This window comes from Sinohyriopsis cumingii, chromosome 12, assembly GCF_028554795.1.
Source record: "Sinohyriopsis cumingii isolate HCF-2022 chromosome 12, ASM2855479v2, whole genome shotgun sequence".
Classification (NCBI taxonomy): domain Eukaryota; kingdom Metazoa; phylum Mollusca; class Bivalvia; order Unionida; family Unionidae; genus Sinohyriopsis; species Sinohyriopsis cumingii.
In genome coordinates this window covers 29930503-29948386 of record NC_142972.1, presented here as the reverse complement: position 1 = coordinate 29948386, position 17884 = coordinate 29930503, and the positions used below count along the sequence as shown (strand labels likewise).

At 35.8% G+C, this 17884-nt stretch overlaps 1 protein-coding gene across 3 annotated transcripts in view; it reads right to left on the bottom strand.

Moving 5' to 3' along the window:
* LOC149786174 (uncharacterized) overlaps window positions 1-17884 on the bottom strand; it is a 46452-nt gene that overhangs the window by 11241 nt on the left and 17327 nt on the right. For all 3 annotated transcript variants that reach the window (XM_089976529.1, XM_089976530.1, XM_089976531.1), the window contains 5 exons: window positions 11689-11780; window positions 9408-9634; window positions 6623-6873; window positions 5320-5542; window positions 4525-4614 (listed from right to left, as the gene is read on the bottom strand). In XM_089976529.1, coding sequence (XP_089832655.1) covers window positions 4525-4614; window positions 5320-5542; window positions 6623-6873; window positions 9408-9634; window positions 11689-11780 — 883 coding nt within the window. The remainder of the gene's footprint in view (window positions 1-4524; window positions 4615-5319; window positions 5543-6622; window positions 6874-9407; window positions 9635-11688; window positions 11781-17884) is intronic.

Below are 17884 nucleotides of genomic sequence, written 5' to 3'. Positions count from 1 at the left end.
ATGTCACTTTTTCCTAGGTATATCGCAACGCAGTGAACTCTGAGATAGTACATACAATTACTTTTTGCGACTTCTTTTTCTTATTAAGTAATAAAACGAAAACTGCTCATACGATTTTACTAATCGCAATGACAGTCCTGCGAATGAAACTGATAAAGTCATCGAACATAGACGAGACCATGGGAAATATTTATCACTATACTACTAGACATAACTTGGCTGCGCAGGCAATGCGTATGCATTTGGTTGCGGAAAATCGATGTGATGCCAATAATTGTCTCATAGGTACATCCGTTGCTTATGTATTTTATAAGAATATATAGTTTTGAACCTGTGCAAATTTGATACATTTTTAAATGCTTCTTCGGCATTTTATGTTATGAACCATAAGTGACAGCGTACTTTTTTCTCATATTTTTCCATGTAGTGTCCCTTACATGGAGATAGTCATCCAACTAAGTACGGCACAATAAATAAAATGCACACCAACATGTATACTTTGCATTGACTTTGGATCTATTGGATCTTATATATATAAAGATATCAGCTTTTCACAAACGATCTGCCTTAAATCAACAACTAATGAAGTCAAGTAAATCAGCAATGCTCACCGGCCTTGCTATTGTCGGTGCAAATACTAAAAAGGTAAAGTAAATCGGCAATGCTCACCGACCTTGCTATTGTCGGTACAAATACTAAAAAGGTAAAGTAAATCGGCAATGCTCACCGGCCTTGCTATTGTCGGTACAAATACTAAAAAGGTAAACTCAATCGGCAATGCTCACTGGCCTTGCTATTGTCGATACAAATACTAAAAATATCAAGTAAATCGGCAATGCTGACAATCCTTGCTTTTGCCTGATGTAAAAACTACATATGTTAGGTAATCGACAATGTTCATCGGCTTTGCTATTGCCGATATAAAAGCTAAAGATGCCAGGTAAATTGGCAGTGCTCACCAGCTTTTCTATTGCCAATGTAAGCTTTAAAATGCCTGTTAAATCGGCATTGCTCACGGGTCTTGCTATTGCCTGATGTAAAACCTAAAGATGCCAGGTAAATCGGCATTGCTTATTGGCCTTGCTATTGCCGACGAGCATTGCCGATGTAAAAACTAAAATGCCAGGTAAATTGGCAGCGCTTACCAACCTTCCTACTGCCGATGTAAAAGTAAGTCGTAGCGTTTTTCAATTATGACATGTAGAGTCATACCAAATTGGAGTTGGATGCGTGTGGCAATCTACACTACAATGCGATTATCTGGACTAGATTTGGGGGATGCGTCCCAGTTAGAAATAAGGTGCAAGCTGCTGCCTATCAGGTGCATGACGGTGGTTTTTGGAATCCTTTCCAGTTCAACTTTTGAATAAACTGAGTTTTGTTTTTTTAAATGTCTATGATATCTATTTTAATTATATGTACTTAAAATGTTTCAAAATAAAAATATGGTCGAAAACGTACACCTGTCTTGAGCAATCCCCTAACAAATTCCGTTTCGGCAGCACCTCTGACAAAGCAATTCGTAATCGGTAAAAACAGTGATCTTACTGTGTATAGCAAGTTAGTATATATCTAAAATATATACTGTTAGTTTTTCTACTTTGAATTTTCAAGGACCATAGTGTGTCAGTGAGACTTTCGAACCTGTTTCATTTCTGTTGGGATATGCTGCAATTTTTAGCTGTACCCCACGATGTTTACGATATCACGACCCAGTTTGATATATATTGGGATATGCTGCACTTTTTTAGCTGCACCCCACGATCAGTATAATATCACGACCCTATTTGATTTCTAACGGGATATGCATCACTTTTGTAACTGTACCCCACGATGTTTAAAATATCAAGGTATGAGCGATTCAATGTCATGAAAGGATATGCCTAAGAAAAGCAAACATTATATTTTCTAAGGGTTATATTCCCAGATATATAAAGGATATACCTAAAAATGCGAGCATTTTATATTTACAGTTTCTAAGGTTTATATATCCAAATTTATAAATGAAATGTTTAGTAAAAGGACACAGTACTAGGTTCTATGTCGTCTAATAACTTTCTTTTTGCTGAAACAAATTGTATTTTTTTCTAAAATATTGTGAATTTTGTCCAATCATATGGAACTATGTACCTAATTGTGTGACTTTGGTCCACTCATGTGAAACTATGTACCTAATTGTGTGACTTTAGTTCAATCATATTGAAATGTACCTAATTGTGTGACTTTGTTTCAATTATTTGGAATGATGTATCTAAATGTGTGATTTTCTGGTCCAGTGATATGAAAATATATGCCTAATTGTGTGACTTTGTCTGGTAATGTCATATGTAAATGTGTACATAATAGTGTGACTTTGGTCCACTTATATGAAATTATGTACCTAACTGTGTGACTTTGGTCCAACCATATGGAATTATGTACCTAATTGTGTAGCTTTGGTTCAGTCATATTGAAATATGTACCTAATTGTGTGACTTTATCTGTTTCAATCATTTGGAAATATGTATCTAATTGTGTGATTGTATGGTCCAATCATATGAAAATGTATGCATAATTGTGTGACTTTGGTAATGTCAAATGTAAATGTGTACATAATAGTGTGACTTTGGTCCACTTATATGAAACTATGTACCTAACTGTGTGACTTTGGTCCAATCATATGGAAGTATGTACCTAATTGTGTGGTTTTGGTTCAATCATATTGAAATATGTATCTAATTGTGTGATTGTCTGGTCCAATCATATGAAAATGTATGCATAATTGTGTCAATTTGTCTGGTAATGTCATATGGAAATGTATAGCTAATAGCGACTTTGTCTGGTCCAGTTATATGAAATTATGTACCTAAGAGTTAAATTTGTCTGATACATTCATATTGAAAATGCACCTAATAGTGTGACCATTCTGGTGCAATCCTATTAAAATACATACCTAATACTGTAACTTTGTCTAGCCCAATATTATAGAAATAGGTATTTATTTGTTTGACCTAGTCCGGTCCAGTCATGTGGAAATATGTACCTAAACTGTGTGACTTTGTCTGGTCTCGTCGTATGGAAATATGTGTCTAACAGTTTGACCCGTCTGATCCAATCATATAGAAATATGTACCTAAGAGCATGACCTGTCTGGTCTAATCATATAAAAATATGTACCTAATAGAGTGAATTTAAGTGGTCAAATCATATGGAAATATGTACCTAACAGTGTCACCTGTCTTTTCAAATCATATAAAAATATGTATCTTACAGTATGACTTTGTCTGGTCCAATGATGTGAAAAGATATACCTAATAATGTGACCTCGGATTAATCATACAGAAATATGTACCTAACAATGTGATTTCGGTCTAATCATATAGAAATATATACCTAACAGTGTGACTTATGTCAAATTATATCGACATATGCACCTATTAGTGTTATTTTTCTGATCTAATCATATATAGATATGCATCTAACCGTGTAAATTTGGTCTAATCATAAGGAAATATGTACCTAAAAGTGTGAATTTTTCTGGTCTGTGATGTAGAAATATGTACCTTGTCATGTGACTTGTCTGGTCTAATCTTATAGAAATATGTACCTAATTGTGTGAGTTGTCTGATCTAATCATATAGAAATATGTACCTAACTGTGTGATTTGTCTGGTCTAATCTTACAGAAAAGTGTATCTAACTGTGTGTCTTTGTCTGGTTCAATCATATAGAAATATGTACATAACACTGTGACTTTGTCTGGTCTAATCTCAAAGAAATATGTACCTAGTTGTGTGACTTTGCCTGGTACAATCGTATAGAAATAGGTACCTAACATTGTGACTTTTTCTGGTCCAATCTTATTGAAATATGTACTTAATTGCGTGACTTTGTCTGGTTCAATCATATAGAAATATGTACCTAACATTGTGACTTTTTCTGGTCTAATCTTATTGAAATATGTAGCTAAAGATGTTATAGATGTATCATCAGTACCTTACTTTTAACATATAAATTGCAATGGATGCATCCCAGATGATATCTAAAACAGGATTTGTGTGCTTGTGTGTATGTTTGAAAGAAACATATTTTTAATCATGCATTTTATGTGCACATTTCTTTTTGTATCGAATCCATAAATGCAGCATCTTACACGAGGGCTCCTTTGAAATGAAATGTATGAAACGAGTTGAATATTATTTTTAACCAAGGCGATCAAAGATTAAAATTATTCAACGGTTTCATAAATTCCATTTGAAAGGAGCAAAAGTGTAGGATTCTATTTATCGCATTCCGAAATTACTGAGTTTATGTAACTAAATTGTTGAATAGTGTAGCGAACTGATTTTGAAATGCACTGGGATACATATGTGCACATATGACGTCATTTGCATTTGATATATTTGTTTACACAATGGGAAATTAATATTAGTACTAATTGTGTAACGACCCTAAAATAAGGACTTTATTATTATTATTATTATTATTATTATTATTATTATTAAGTTATACATTTTTTCTAACACTGAGAGTGCTATAATCTTACCGAAATTAATGGCATCCTGAAGTAGTTTTGATTGGTTACCAGGTAACTCCATGCTGGATCTATCGTTGTCCTCAGACTCCAGTTCAAGACCTTCAATTGTATTTAATAGTGTCACTTTCACTTTGTAGAGTGAGGATTCATTCTTTGTGAACGAAATATATATTTTTAAAACAATGAATCAGAATGAACTTGAAGTGAAAATATTGCAATCCCGCTATACGTCTTGTGTTTCGTGTATCAACATATAATCAGTAGTTTGGTATATATATATATATATATATATATATATATATATATATATATATATATATATATATATATATATATATATATATATATATATATCAGACAACAATGAAATCATAATGAAGAATCGTGCATGCTAATACAAGAATTGCTTAATAACTGTTTCGTTTGTTCTTTGGAGCATAAGAATAGCATGAACCAAAAGAAAGGAGAAGCCAATAAGACCAACATTTTTTCATTCTTTGCTATAAATGAGCTTTTCTACTGGCAATGGATAGTAATAAAAAAAATAAATAAATAAATAAATAAATAAAACGATTTCCAAGGCAGGGAAATTCGGTCTCAGAATGATTTCGGGATTCCCACTGGACTGAAAATGAGGTTAATTTTTTATTCATGTTTCTAAACATTTTTGAGTGAACATCATCTTGACTAGAAATTATACATTTACACAGTCGTTCGAGGTAAATATGACTTGATACTTGCTGACAAGTAGCATACTATTGGTATAATAATAGTAACCTAAGATAGACTTGAAATACTATTGACCTATTCCCAGGCATACGATCACGAGCTGTGTCCCTTGCACGGCCTTCTTGATGGCATCAGTTGAGTAATTGGTGCACCTGTTGTCAGGGCAACCAGCCGCATAGTTTACCTGGCCTGCCAGCTTCTGCAGACCTTGTAATGGGGTCATAGAATACTTTGGGTCAGGGTCTGGATTGTAGTTTCCAAACAACTGCACGAGATTGTCTGCCATTGGCCCAACGATCTAGTTGAGAAAACGTAAATAGAGATACAGAAATCGCCTAGTCCTCAAAACCAAAAATAAAAGAACTGATATTTCGATGACAACCTAAAATTACTATGAATTCAAGCATGCTAGAAGAGATTAATAACATGCCTCAGCCATAAAAAAAATCAGAAAACACAAGTGTTATTCGGGCCTGAAAAAAAAAGCCTCTTTCCGAGAGATACACCCCAACGATAGAGGTGTTGCTTGGAACAGCTTAATTCATTTATGCTCACAGTACATATAATTCAAGCATGGAAATACAAAAACTGTTCGGATTTTAATCGACGTCGTCACAATTCTTGATACGAATTGATAACAAAAATAGAAAACAAGATAGATTACATGGTTAGAAGAAAAGAATGGGCAAAGGTAAATGAACATACTTCTATCCAATATATTTTGCAGACAGTGCTTCTGTCTGCGAATTCTTTGTAGTAGCAGTCTTTACATACAAACATCGCTTCTATTTGAAACTTCATGACAACAGTCCATACTTACATACACGTGTTTCTATTTGAAACTTCATGATTATAGCAAGTCAATGCTTAGATACACGTGTTTCTATATGAAACTTCATGATAATAGCAAGTCCATACTTACATACACGTGTTTCTATATGAAAATTCATGATAACAGAATAGAAAGTCCATTCTTACATACATGTGTTTCTATATGAAAATTCGTTGTCGTAGCGAGTCCTAATTTAAAGACAGTTTTTCCATCTCAATATTCATGGTAGTAGCGAGTCCTCATTTACAGACAATGCTTCCATCTCAAAATCCATGGTAATAGCGAGTCCTTACATACAGATAATGCTTCCATCTGAAAATCCATGGCAGTAGCGAGTCCGTACTTAAAGACAATGCTTCCATCTCAAAACCCATGGTAGTTGCGAGTCCTCACAGACAATGCTTCCATCTCAAAACCCATGGTAATAGCGAGTCCTTACTTACAGACAATGCTTATATTTTGAAAAATTGGTGGCAGTAACTAGTCCTTATTTTTAGACAATGCTTCTTTCTACAAAATTCATGATAATAGCAAGTCCATACTTACAGCAATATTGCTAAAATTCTTCCTGAGTGGCAAGAGGTTATGATCGTTCTTGAGAAGGACGAATGTCTGCATGGCGGCTTTAATGGCCAGCTCACGATGTGCGGGGCTCTGGATGTAGGACAGGTTGTACTGTGTGTATGGATTCATGGCGGAAGGGTCGAATTCCCCAAGCCTCATTCTGGTATAAAAGAGGGGCTTGGCACGCTCTCTGACTGCATCCTCGCTCAGTACACCTTTATTCACTGCATCCACTGGAGAGAAAGAAAAAAAATATTCCTGATCCAAACTGGTTTTCGACACAGTAATTGGGCCTGAAATCTCCCGTTTCACCCACATCAAAAACGAATTTGCGCTACTAGCAGCATTTTCAACAGAATTGATCATAGGCAGCATAAATTTCCTTTAGAAACTTCATAAGTTAGATACATTTAAACAGAAGTAAACTTTGCTTATGTGAAACTAACATTATGTCCACTACCCGATACTTTCTGTCTCTACTAAATGTATTGATGAGGGCTTAAGTCATGTTGTTCCTAGGAAGATTTTTGTATTTCACGGATTCTTTAAGAACAGTATTATACTGAGTCTGCCAGTTAATACAGTACTCCATCACCATTAGAACCTTCGCTATAACACAGTTCCTGCAATAAAGCAAGTATGGTCAAGGAAGCCAATTTATTAAATTGTAGTAAAATGAATGGCATATTATTAGGATAGAATTTGTCAGTAAAATTATTAGAATTACAATTTTCTCAAAATTGTATTAAAAGTAATCTTTCATATAATTGTATTGAGAGTAATTTTTCACTAAATTATATTGAAATTATAATAAAATTAATTTTAATTATTTCTGTACTACAACTGTACAACTGTATATTATTTTAATAAAGATTGTGCTTTTACGAGAAACTGCCAAACCCGTTTGTACTATAAGACGCATTTCCTTTCTTTCCTAAAAGTCAAACAATTTTAGACTAGGTTGTAAGTTGTGCTGAACAAGCAAAATTCCTTTTTGCTGAGTATACCAGAATGATTCCACGTGTTTCTTAAAACAAATAAGCTGATGTAGCAGATTGTTTGTCTGATGACGTATTCAGACACAGATAATATTATTGAGGACGATGTGAGCATCGTTCTGACTCGAAATGAATGAATACAAAAAGTAGCTAGACGAATGTCCATATTTGACCCTGAGACTACGTCCAACATTGCGTATAAATTGAGAACAAGCTTTGCACAAAATCAGTTAATTCATCGAGAATCAGACAGCTCTGTCTTCCTTACAGGTAATCATTGTCTGTGTTCGTAAACTTCTTTAAGCTGTGGGGCTTTTTAATGTTTGAGATTTTAACGGTAAAAATTCAGTCTAGACTAGACATTTTTGCAACATTTGTGTGTGTTCGTTTCTATTTTATATTATATTATATCGGAATGTTTAATTGTTTAAAGAATATTCATTTGCATTTATAGTATTGATTATTGTATTTTTAAAAAAAACGAATTCGCTGCCAACTTCATGTTTAGTAAAATGTAATTTGGAAATAAAATATTCTCTAAGTAACAAAGAATAATGTTTTAGTATCCTATTTCCAAATTAGTATTCTATTTTAAATTCAATAAAATGCATTTCTTCAAAATGATTAGTACACTAATCGCAACTGTTGAATTTTATACTCTTTGGTTGCCATTAATTTAGTCGATATTTCGGATTATCGATGAATGAACTAACTTGATATATATATATATATATATATATATATATATATATATATATATATATATATATATATATATATATATATATATATATATATATATATATATATATATATCAAGTTAGTTCATTCATCGATAATCCGAAAGCTTTGTCTTCCTTCCACTCGTTCCCGCTACCTCTCGTTCAGCCTCCCCAAGACTGAAGACGTATATACACAGTTACAAATCACACCTCTTGTTAAGAGAGCCTGAACTCTCTCTCTGTCTCTCTCACCATGAACAAAGACATTTCTTAAGTTTTGAGTATTTCATTCTCATAGCAAGAAGTGAGAAGAAGGTCATGATAAAAATCTCATCATAACAAAACTATGCTCCGCTATAAGAGGGCCTCACTTTACGACAGCTTACTCTTCCCTTACAATGGAGAACGTTATAATGAGGGAGTAATGTAATGTACATTTTGATGACAACTTCACAACCGCAACAAAAATAAATGGGGGGGGGGGCAGGGGTGTTGGGTGGGGTGAGCGGCACATTCTTTTAAACAAAAAGAGCTTTATTAGATTATTTTGGCCTGGATATCACCGATAGAACTTGACCTTGGACTTCAAAAATCAAGCACTCTGCTAACGTGAATCATAGGTCAGATTTAAGTTTCCACAAAAAATATCTGTAACAAAAATCTCAGTTTGAGAACATTTTTGTGAAAATGGTGCCTGGTTTACATACATCACCAACAAAAAGAACCTAGGACCATGTATTCCATAGAGTGATTTACTGACGAAACTTAAAGTAACTGTAATACATCTCAGAAGATGTGCAAAATCACCAGGAAAAAAGGAAGGCACTAAAGTTTCACACTAAAAACAGAATCTGGATTGAGCAAACTCTGATGGGATCTAATTTATCAGTTGGAGGGATCGGTGGTATGAGTCAACGGGTTACACGTTTAATATTGCACCTAGTCCTTACCACCGGTTGAATCCAAATGAACCCTGTTTGAGGCAACGAGATTTTACATCATTTTGTTGAATACCATGTGAACCACTGTTACTACAGTTCAACATACCCATGGAGAAGTATGCCGGAGTTGGGTTGCTTGACCTCAGTTCTAGATTACATCCCGCCTTCACACAGGCTGCAACAGCATCTATGGAATTGTTGAAATATTTGTGGTAAGTTATCATGTTCTCTATGGCGTCTTGGTCACTGATCACGTAACCTTGAAAACCCCATTCCTGTCTGAGAATATTCCACAGCAGCTTATCATTAACACAGGCGGGGATTCCATTTATTCTGAAAAGGCAATAAGACTTGAGGAAAAGAAACTGAATTGCAAAATCAACATAAAAGAAATACAGATCGTGTCGAAAACTCATTAAAGACAAACTTTTATACAGAGACACTAAGAGGTGTGATTTTTTGCAGACAGTCCATGCAGAGCAAACTGTCAGTGTTTGAACGCTGATTGTTTTACTTCATTACTGGAAAATCGGATTTATTAACATTTCCACGCGTAAAGTTGTCATTTGCAAACACTGCCATCGAGATCAAATATGTCACCAAACCTTTCAGGAGAAACCGTGTTGTAATTTATCAGAAAGTAATTAATGACGATAGTTTCAAAACACAGAAATTGATTTTAAACACTGAAATACTGTAATCGGAACTACTCAATACTTTTTCAAGCTACCGAATGTTAATAGGAAATAGTGTATAAATTTAATATTAAATGTTCTTTTATTTTCGAGATAACCTGGATACCACGTTTGTGTGTGTCTGGAAATATTATGTCTGATCTGTTCTTTTAAAGATGCTGAGTGAAACACTGTTTCATTTGTTTTAAATAAAAAAAAACATTAGACGGTGGAGACATAATAATGGTATTTTTCATATATAAAATAACAAAGTTTATGTTTCACTGAATCATGCCAAAAGGCCCTTGAAAGAGTTTTTGAACAAAAGATGGCACTCACCGCCTTTTGAATCCATGTACAGTGAGATCATACCATTAATTCTAAATTCTCTAACTTCATTGCCACGAGATTTATAGAATTCGTTGTACATGTGACTTAGAGCATTCAGGATGACGTTGTACAGATTACTACATGTGAATTACAGCATTCAGTGTAATGTCCTCCAGATTCCTACACGAGAATTATAACATTCGTTGTGATGTCATACGGATTCCTAGCTGAGAATTATACCATTTGTTGTGATGTCCTACTTATTCCTACATGAGAATTATAGCATTCGGTGTGATGTCCTACTGATTCCTACATGAGAATTATAGCATTCGGTGAGATGTACTCATTCTTACTTGAGAATTATAAGCATTCGGTGTTGATGTTCTCATTCCTATTTGAGAATTATAGCATTCTGTGTGACGTACTCATTCGTACTTGAGAATTATAGCATTCGGTGTTGATGTCCTACTGATTTATACATGAGAGTTATATCATTCTGTGTGATGCCATACTGTTTCCTGCTTGAGAATTGTAGCATTCAGTGTGATGTCGTATTGCTTCCTCCAAGCGAGTTATAGTATTCTGTGTGAGAATTAAATTAATATGTGTAATGTCCTGCTGATTCCTACATGAAAAATAGCATTCGGTGCGATTTTATACTGATTCCTACATGAAAAAATAGCATTTGGTGTGATATCGTATTGATTCCTATACGAGATTTACTGGATTGGGTGTGATGTCCTACTGATTCCTACATAAGAATTACATGATTCAGTGTGATGTCGTGCTGATTGTTATATGAGATTTAACGGATTCGGTGTAATGTCGTACTGATTCCTACGAGATAGCATTCGTTGTGACATCGTACTGATTCCTATACGAAATTTAATGGAATCGTTGTTATGTCTTATTCGTACATGAGATTTATAGGATTCGTTGTGATGTCGTACAGATTCCTGCAAGAGAGTTACAGCATTCTTTGTGATGTCGTACAGATTCCTACAAGAGAGTTACTGCATTCGTTGTGATGTCGTACTGATAACTCTATGAGAATTAATGGATTCGATGTGATGTCGTACTGATTCCTACAAGAGAATTACAGCATTCGTTGTGACGTATTGATACATTTATGAGATTTAATGGATTCTATGTGATGTACTGATTCTTTTGGAGTTTGTCATTTAAGTCACACATTTCAAACCTATATTTTATCGTTGATATAGGTCATATTTATGCAGTGTTGACATGAGGACTGGTACATGCTAAATTAATCGCGTGATTGACACGGATTTCAAGGTCTTCTCAGTAGAATGGGAATGTCAAAAGAGCAGTTGAATTAGGACTTATTTATTGAAGCTAAAGGGCAGTTAAATTAGGACTTACTTATTGAAACTGCACATGAGACTGTAAGATCCGGCCATTACACACTCCTTGAAGGCGGGAAGGAACGTTAGTCTCCAATCTCGCTCGCTTACCTACAAAACAGCCGAATAGAAAGTGTAAACCAGCAATCAAGATCTTTAAATCAATATTCAAGGCCAGAAGCTGAACTCATTGGAGATCTCAGCAGGAAGTAAATAATAAAAAAATGTATCTGGCCTCATCAAGGTCTTTAAGTCAATACCCAAGGCCAGAATTTTAACTCATTCGAAGGAAGTGAATAATAAAAATGTATCTGGCCTAATAGTCACGAAAATGTCCGAGCATACAAACTGAACTCAGACTCCGAACTCCAAGGTTTAAAACCATACTCGTAGCACTGCATTCAAACTGACTATGTATGAAATGACGCAAACAAAAAGATAAACCTGACTTAAAGCCTTGCTGAACGATACTAAAACTGAGCGTGAATTTAGAGGTACAACCAAATAGACAAAACTGACTTAGAGTCTGACAATACCATTGAAACTGGGCACGTTTGCATAACACAAACAACACGATAAAATTGACATAAGAATCTTGTAATGCAATATTCATACTGAGCATGCGGGTAACGATACAAGCAAAAGAGATAATACTGGCTTAGAGTCTCCCAATACTACTGAAAAAGCATGTCTGTAGACACACAGACGAAAAGGAATAAACCTGACTCCCAATATTACTGAAAAAAGCATGGATGTACACACACAAACAAAAGGGCATAAAACTGACTCCCAATACTACTGAAAAAGCATGTCTGTAGGCATGCAGAAAAAAGGGAATAAATATTACACCCAATATAAAATTATTGAAGACCAAACGTCTATGAAATAGTTTTACGCAACTTCAGCACAATAGTAGCTGTAAGGTGATAGCTAAACTTAAAGTTTGAAACTTGAAAAAATAGATTGCACAAATATTTTGGAATAGATACCCTCCCTTATAAATGTAAACTTGATATACAAGATAAAATAACATAAGTGTCAAAATTCTATAAAAGGTATATAAAATAAAAGATATCGGTAATAAACATATAATCGTTTTTTTAGACCAACCCCAAAATACTAGGTATTTACGTTTAGAGGCTCAGAAATGCAATATTGTAACGTTCAGGAGGCCAAGAAATGATATGTTTGTAGCTGAATGCACTTCCCCAATTATATATTTTAACATTTTCGAGGGCCTATGATTTACTTTTTATATCACTTAAAAGCTTACAAATTAAATGTTGTTTTAGCTGAGCGCACTACTACAATAGTATGTTTATAGTTTTCATCGCCCGTATACCACCAGTCTTATTTCTGTGAGTAGGGCATTGTGTCAGTGCGGCATCATGGTGCCAATACAGATATTACCTCCCTATTAATATACTGGTAAAATTGTATTGGAAACAGTAAATTATAGGGTTACAAGATGTATTTAGAAATTTTGTAGCATTAAATGTATCTTTTAAAATAGCATTGATAACAAGACATTAACGGAGATCAACCATTTGGCTCGTTGGGGTCTTCTTAGTCCAGACTCTCCTACAGACGCAGCATCTGCACGTTCTATTCCTGCAAGTTATAGCGGCGTCTGGATTTATCAGTTTATGTGCTAGTTTTGTAAGAGAGAGATGGAATCGTGGTTTATTTACAATTTGTGCGTTGCAATATCGGAGTGAAAAACATGCATTCTACAGTTTAAAGTACTTTGTGGATTATGCGAAGTCATTCAAGGTCTTGGACTTTTAAACAGTTATGTCGGATTACGTGAAAATTTCAAGGACTTTATAATGATATTCTACTTTCTTGAAATTTACTTTGAACTCAAAACGTTTAGATAACAGAATTGTTGCTTCAGTTCTGCTATCACATAAGCAAACCATAACTTTCGTTCGGAATACATTTTGGATAGTTTCCGGATTAATGTGAAACTGATAGCCCATTTAGGATAATATTCTTCATATTCATATACTTTAAGTTAGTTTTAATTCTTTCACTTTGGTTGATTTTTTTTATTTTAGCGGAATAAATTTATATTTTGGAAAAGTAATGCTTGTTGGGTTTTACCTTGTCTTGTTACATAGATTAACATGCTAAAAGCATCGTTTCAGTGGACACATGGCGCCTTTAAATAACCTCGCGAAGAATGAATAAAGTGCTCGATAACTATTACAAAGTAGAAAATAAAACGCTGATCTAGGTGGAAAATTATACAAACCTGAACAAAAATGAAATAAAAGAGATGAGCCATGAAATATTAGTTTGCAATATAAAAAATATATGACTAGAACGCAAACCACGGCTAGAGGCTAACAGCATTAAGAGAGTGGGCCTCAATATGAAAAATCGAGGATTCTGGATACAGTCAATTGTACTTTCAAACAATCAGATCTCACGGCGGTGAGGTTTATCATTAGCACCATTATGTTCGCCGTCACAATCAAAACCACCATCTCAGAGTCATATCCCTGACATCGGCCCTTTTGGTTTCCAAGAGCGCAATAGAATGGGTAAAAAAGCAGCGGGAGCGACTGAACAGGGTGATAGAAACGCATGAACAAAAGTCTTTGGCGGTACTTTCTGATTACATTGGTACTGTTGTGTCATTCTTTCTAAAAACAGGTGTAGTATCATTGGCTGGCTGGCTGGCTGGCCTAGAATCTGGTGATTTGTCCTTTCACTAACGGTGCGTTTTTTTTGTTTTTGTTTTTTTTTTTGTTGTTTTTTTTTTGCCGTTCTACGTTTTCACAAGAGCACCCGCAGATGGCAGAATGAACGGAAAGACCAGAGAGCTACAAGCCAACCACGACTGCTGTCGTTTTGGTGGTAGAGTGACCTTCGGTGCCACCTGCAAGTTTTGCATAGCAGCACTTTGCACTTGTACCACTCTTGAAACAGATAAGTGTTTATGTGGGAGGCTCGAAGCCGATCTCTACATGCTTTGTTCACTGGGGCCGTTGTGGTGTGCTTTCCACATGTGCGGACAACCTTATCAAATTAACATCAACGTTGGCACCTTAATCCGACTTAAAACTCCATATCGCCTGGTATCATGTAGAAGCGGCTCCTAAGAAAGAAATCTAGCTTGCTTCAGTGGTATTTGGGTAATTTCTTGTACTTTTTATATTTTTTTGTTTATTTTATTTATTTTTTTTGCTAACATTAGGGCGTCTTCTTTGTTGGCTGCTATATCTCCAACACTGGAAAAAAAACCGATATTTTTACACCAAACGCCTTCTCGATTTCACTATCATATTGAGCGTCCTAGTTTGCGCACCCAGAATTTCCCAGAATGTACGTGCGAACGCTATCATTGACACGCTCTACCTGGTATTAGTAATGCATGACTAGTTGACCAGCATGAAATATACAATGTCGTCTTTAGCCCTATTGTCCTTTGCAATATGTCGAACGTACCATGCTTCGTCGGTTGTTGGTAAAGAACACGTTTAATGAAGTACGTCTCACGTAGCGGTGATAAGTTCATACAAGCCCATATTGCTGCCATAACCATACATCGTGCCTAGACCTTTGTTTTGACCGTACTTCTCTCGCCAGTCCATCTTTTTATCCTATTAAACTCCTTGTAAACGTGCTCATGACCATGATGATGTAGTTTTCAAATGCGTTCCACCCTCTTTGCACTGGAATAGGACATCTAATATGAATGAGGAACATTTTACCTACTAGTGAAAATGGAACTAGTAAAAGCTGCGTACCATCTCTCACATCCCTGTCCCTGCTGTTTCAGTAAGCAACGGATGTTTGCGGAAGCTGGCGCTACAACCGGTGGTCTCGCACTAGAAAGCAAAGATTATGTGATATTGCAGAAACTTCGTATTAATGTATGCCATTCCAGAGTTCCAATTATTCACTGTGTCTTCGGACTTCACTAATGGTAGCACGAAAATATCGGCTATGATATTAAATCTGGTCCGGAACGAACTGCCATCCTCAACGTACACGTCAAAAATGAGCAACAGCTCTTCTAAACCTCTCGTTAAATATGCCACACACACTATATTAAAGCGACGTCCTTGTGTAAATACTGTCGCATCCGCACTATAGTCTGAATATACCTCCCCGTTTGTTTGTAACCCCTTATCGATTTAAAATACGAAAAGCATAAATGAGATAAAAGATGCACTGAACTTAGTTCACTTATTGATTATAATTTCAAACTGATTATGCCCAGGTGGGATCAAAACACCTTATCGTCTGCGCGTTTCATTCCAAACGGACGTTTTCAGTGTAAAAGACGACCTGTTCGCCAGTCATTTCCAATTGCCAGACAAGTCCATTTTCAGCAAAGGGGTGTATTCACAACTATACATGTATGTCCATAGAAGGAAAATACTAAGTCGTCTGCTTCCGATATTTACGATGTCGAATCAAGCAAAGGACAAGAATGCCCATTACAAATTTGCCTTTCACATTGATTTAACAAGCGGTGTACTTTATATGTGCATGTGTGCAAAGGATGTAACTCTAAATCCTCAACATAATGGTAATTTACGGAATTATCCGGCAGTTACCGAATAAGATGAACTACGTCACAATGTTGTCCGAGGAAATCAATTTGCCCATAGTGTACGCAACATGGCGCCGTGTTAGTATGGAAAATCCGTTATGCATGAGAGGCGCAGAGGATGCCAGTGTTAGGCCCACTCTGGTCAAATTCAGGTTAGAAATTATACGTCAGTGAATGAATTGACTATGTTCTGTGCACTTTTATGACATTAAAGATAGCCGTTAATGGATTCGGCAGAGGGGTAAAAGCAAACATGGAGGTATGGTCAGACTATAGTGTTGGTTCTGACAATCATCAAAGTTTTATTGCCTAATAGTTTAGTTGGACCTTTGCAAAATTACATTCAGCTCAAGGTAGTACGACGTTTCGGCTACATTTGGTAACAAAAACTTTGACGTGTTCGATTTCCAAGCTCATAAGATCAGGATAGCTATCACCTTTTCTGATGGGTATAGCAACATAAATATGCTCAATAAAGTAATATATACTGTGGATTATAAGGTGGTGACTGGGTGGGTAAACATCATACTTATTGAACCAAACTGGACACTCCATCTCGAACCGCTCACCTCCATCTTTTTTGACTACCCAAAATGAGATTTTCGGAGTTGGCACACACACATTAGCTAATCCCCTATCGTTTTTCAACATCCCGCGGTATTATGTCCATCTCGAACACAAAACTCAGGTAGGAATAGTGACGATAGAAAAACAGCACCTGCTACTAGTTATTTGTGTGGGTGGTTAGTCTTTTATGGAAACACATATTGTGTCTATGGTATGCCACGTTGCTGTATATTGCGTAACGGCGGTATCCAGGGGTGTATCATCACCCATGATATTAAATAAAAGTACCTGACAATTACTAATACACCAGGAGTCTACCTGGCCCTGGCTACATTAGTAACAACACTGCAAGCACCTTCAGACCATATCCCCGTTAATGTCGTTCCAGATGCTGAAAATCCCGGCCACGGGGCAGACTGTGCTACCAAGGCCACCAAAAGCGTAGCCTTTCTGTCGCGTACTTAAAAGCCTGACGTATCACGTCGGTTAGAAGAATTACCGCAATAAATGTGTCTGGCTACTATTAAAGGGATTCAACGCAAAACGTAAAACGTCGGTTGTCTCACCCTCGGCAATAGCAAAGACATTATCAACATCCACGGAGTCGACTTTTACTTTGTTAAATTCATATGGACATCGTGGTAACGGAAAGTAGGCAACCCTTTTCATTAATGTAAATGTAGTCGTACAGGGACAACACGAAAACAGTAATCAGTCTGTCATTCTCGCAACGTCTCACACGAAAGTTTTACAAGTATCCTTGCTTCTACGTTTGCCACTGGAGACACCATCGGGTGCGAAGGTGTCAACATCAACGCACCAGCTTCGGGATGTTTAGCAATAGAAAAGAGTGAGAGCTACAAGCTTTCTAAAATTCAACAAATAATCTATTTCTCGAGAATGCAAAGTGAAAAATGTAAAACGAACTGACGGTATTGCGAATTAAATCCCAAATAATTATTGAATTTATAAAACGAATTCTAATATTTAAAGTTCTGAATAAACTTTATTGGCATTCCAAAATAAGTAATTTAATTCTGAAAATGTTGATGTTCTTGTGGCAGCCCGTGTTGTGGTG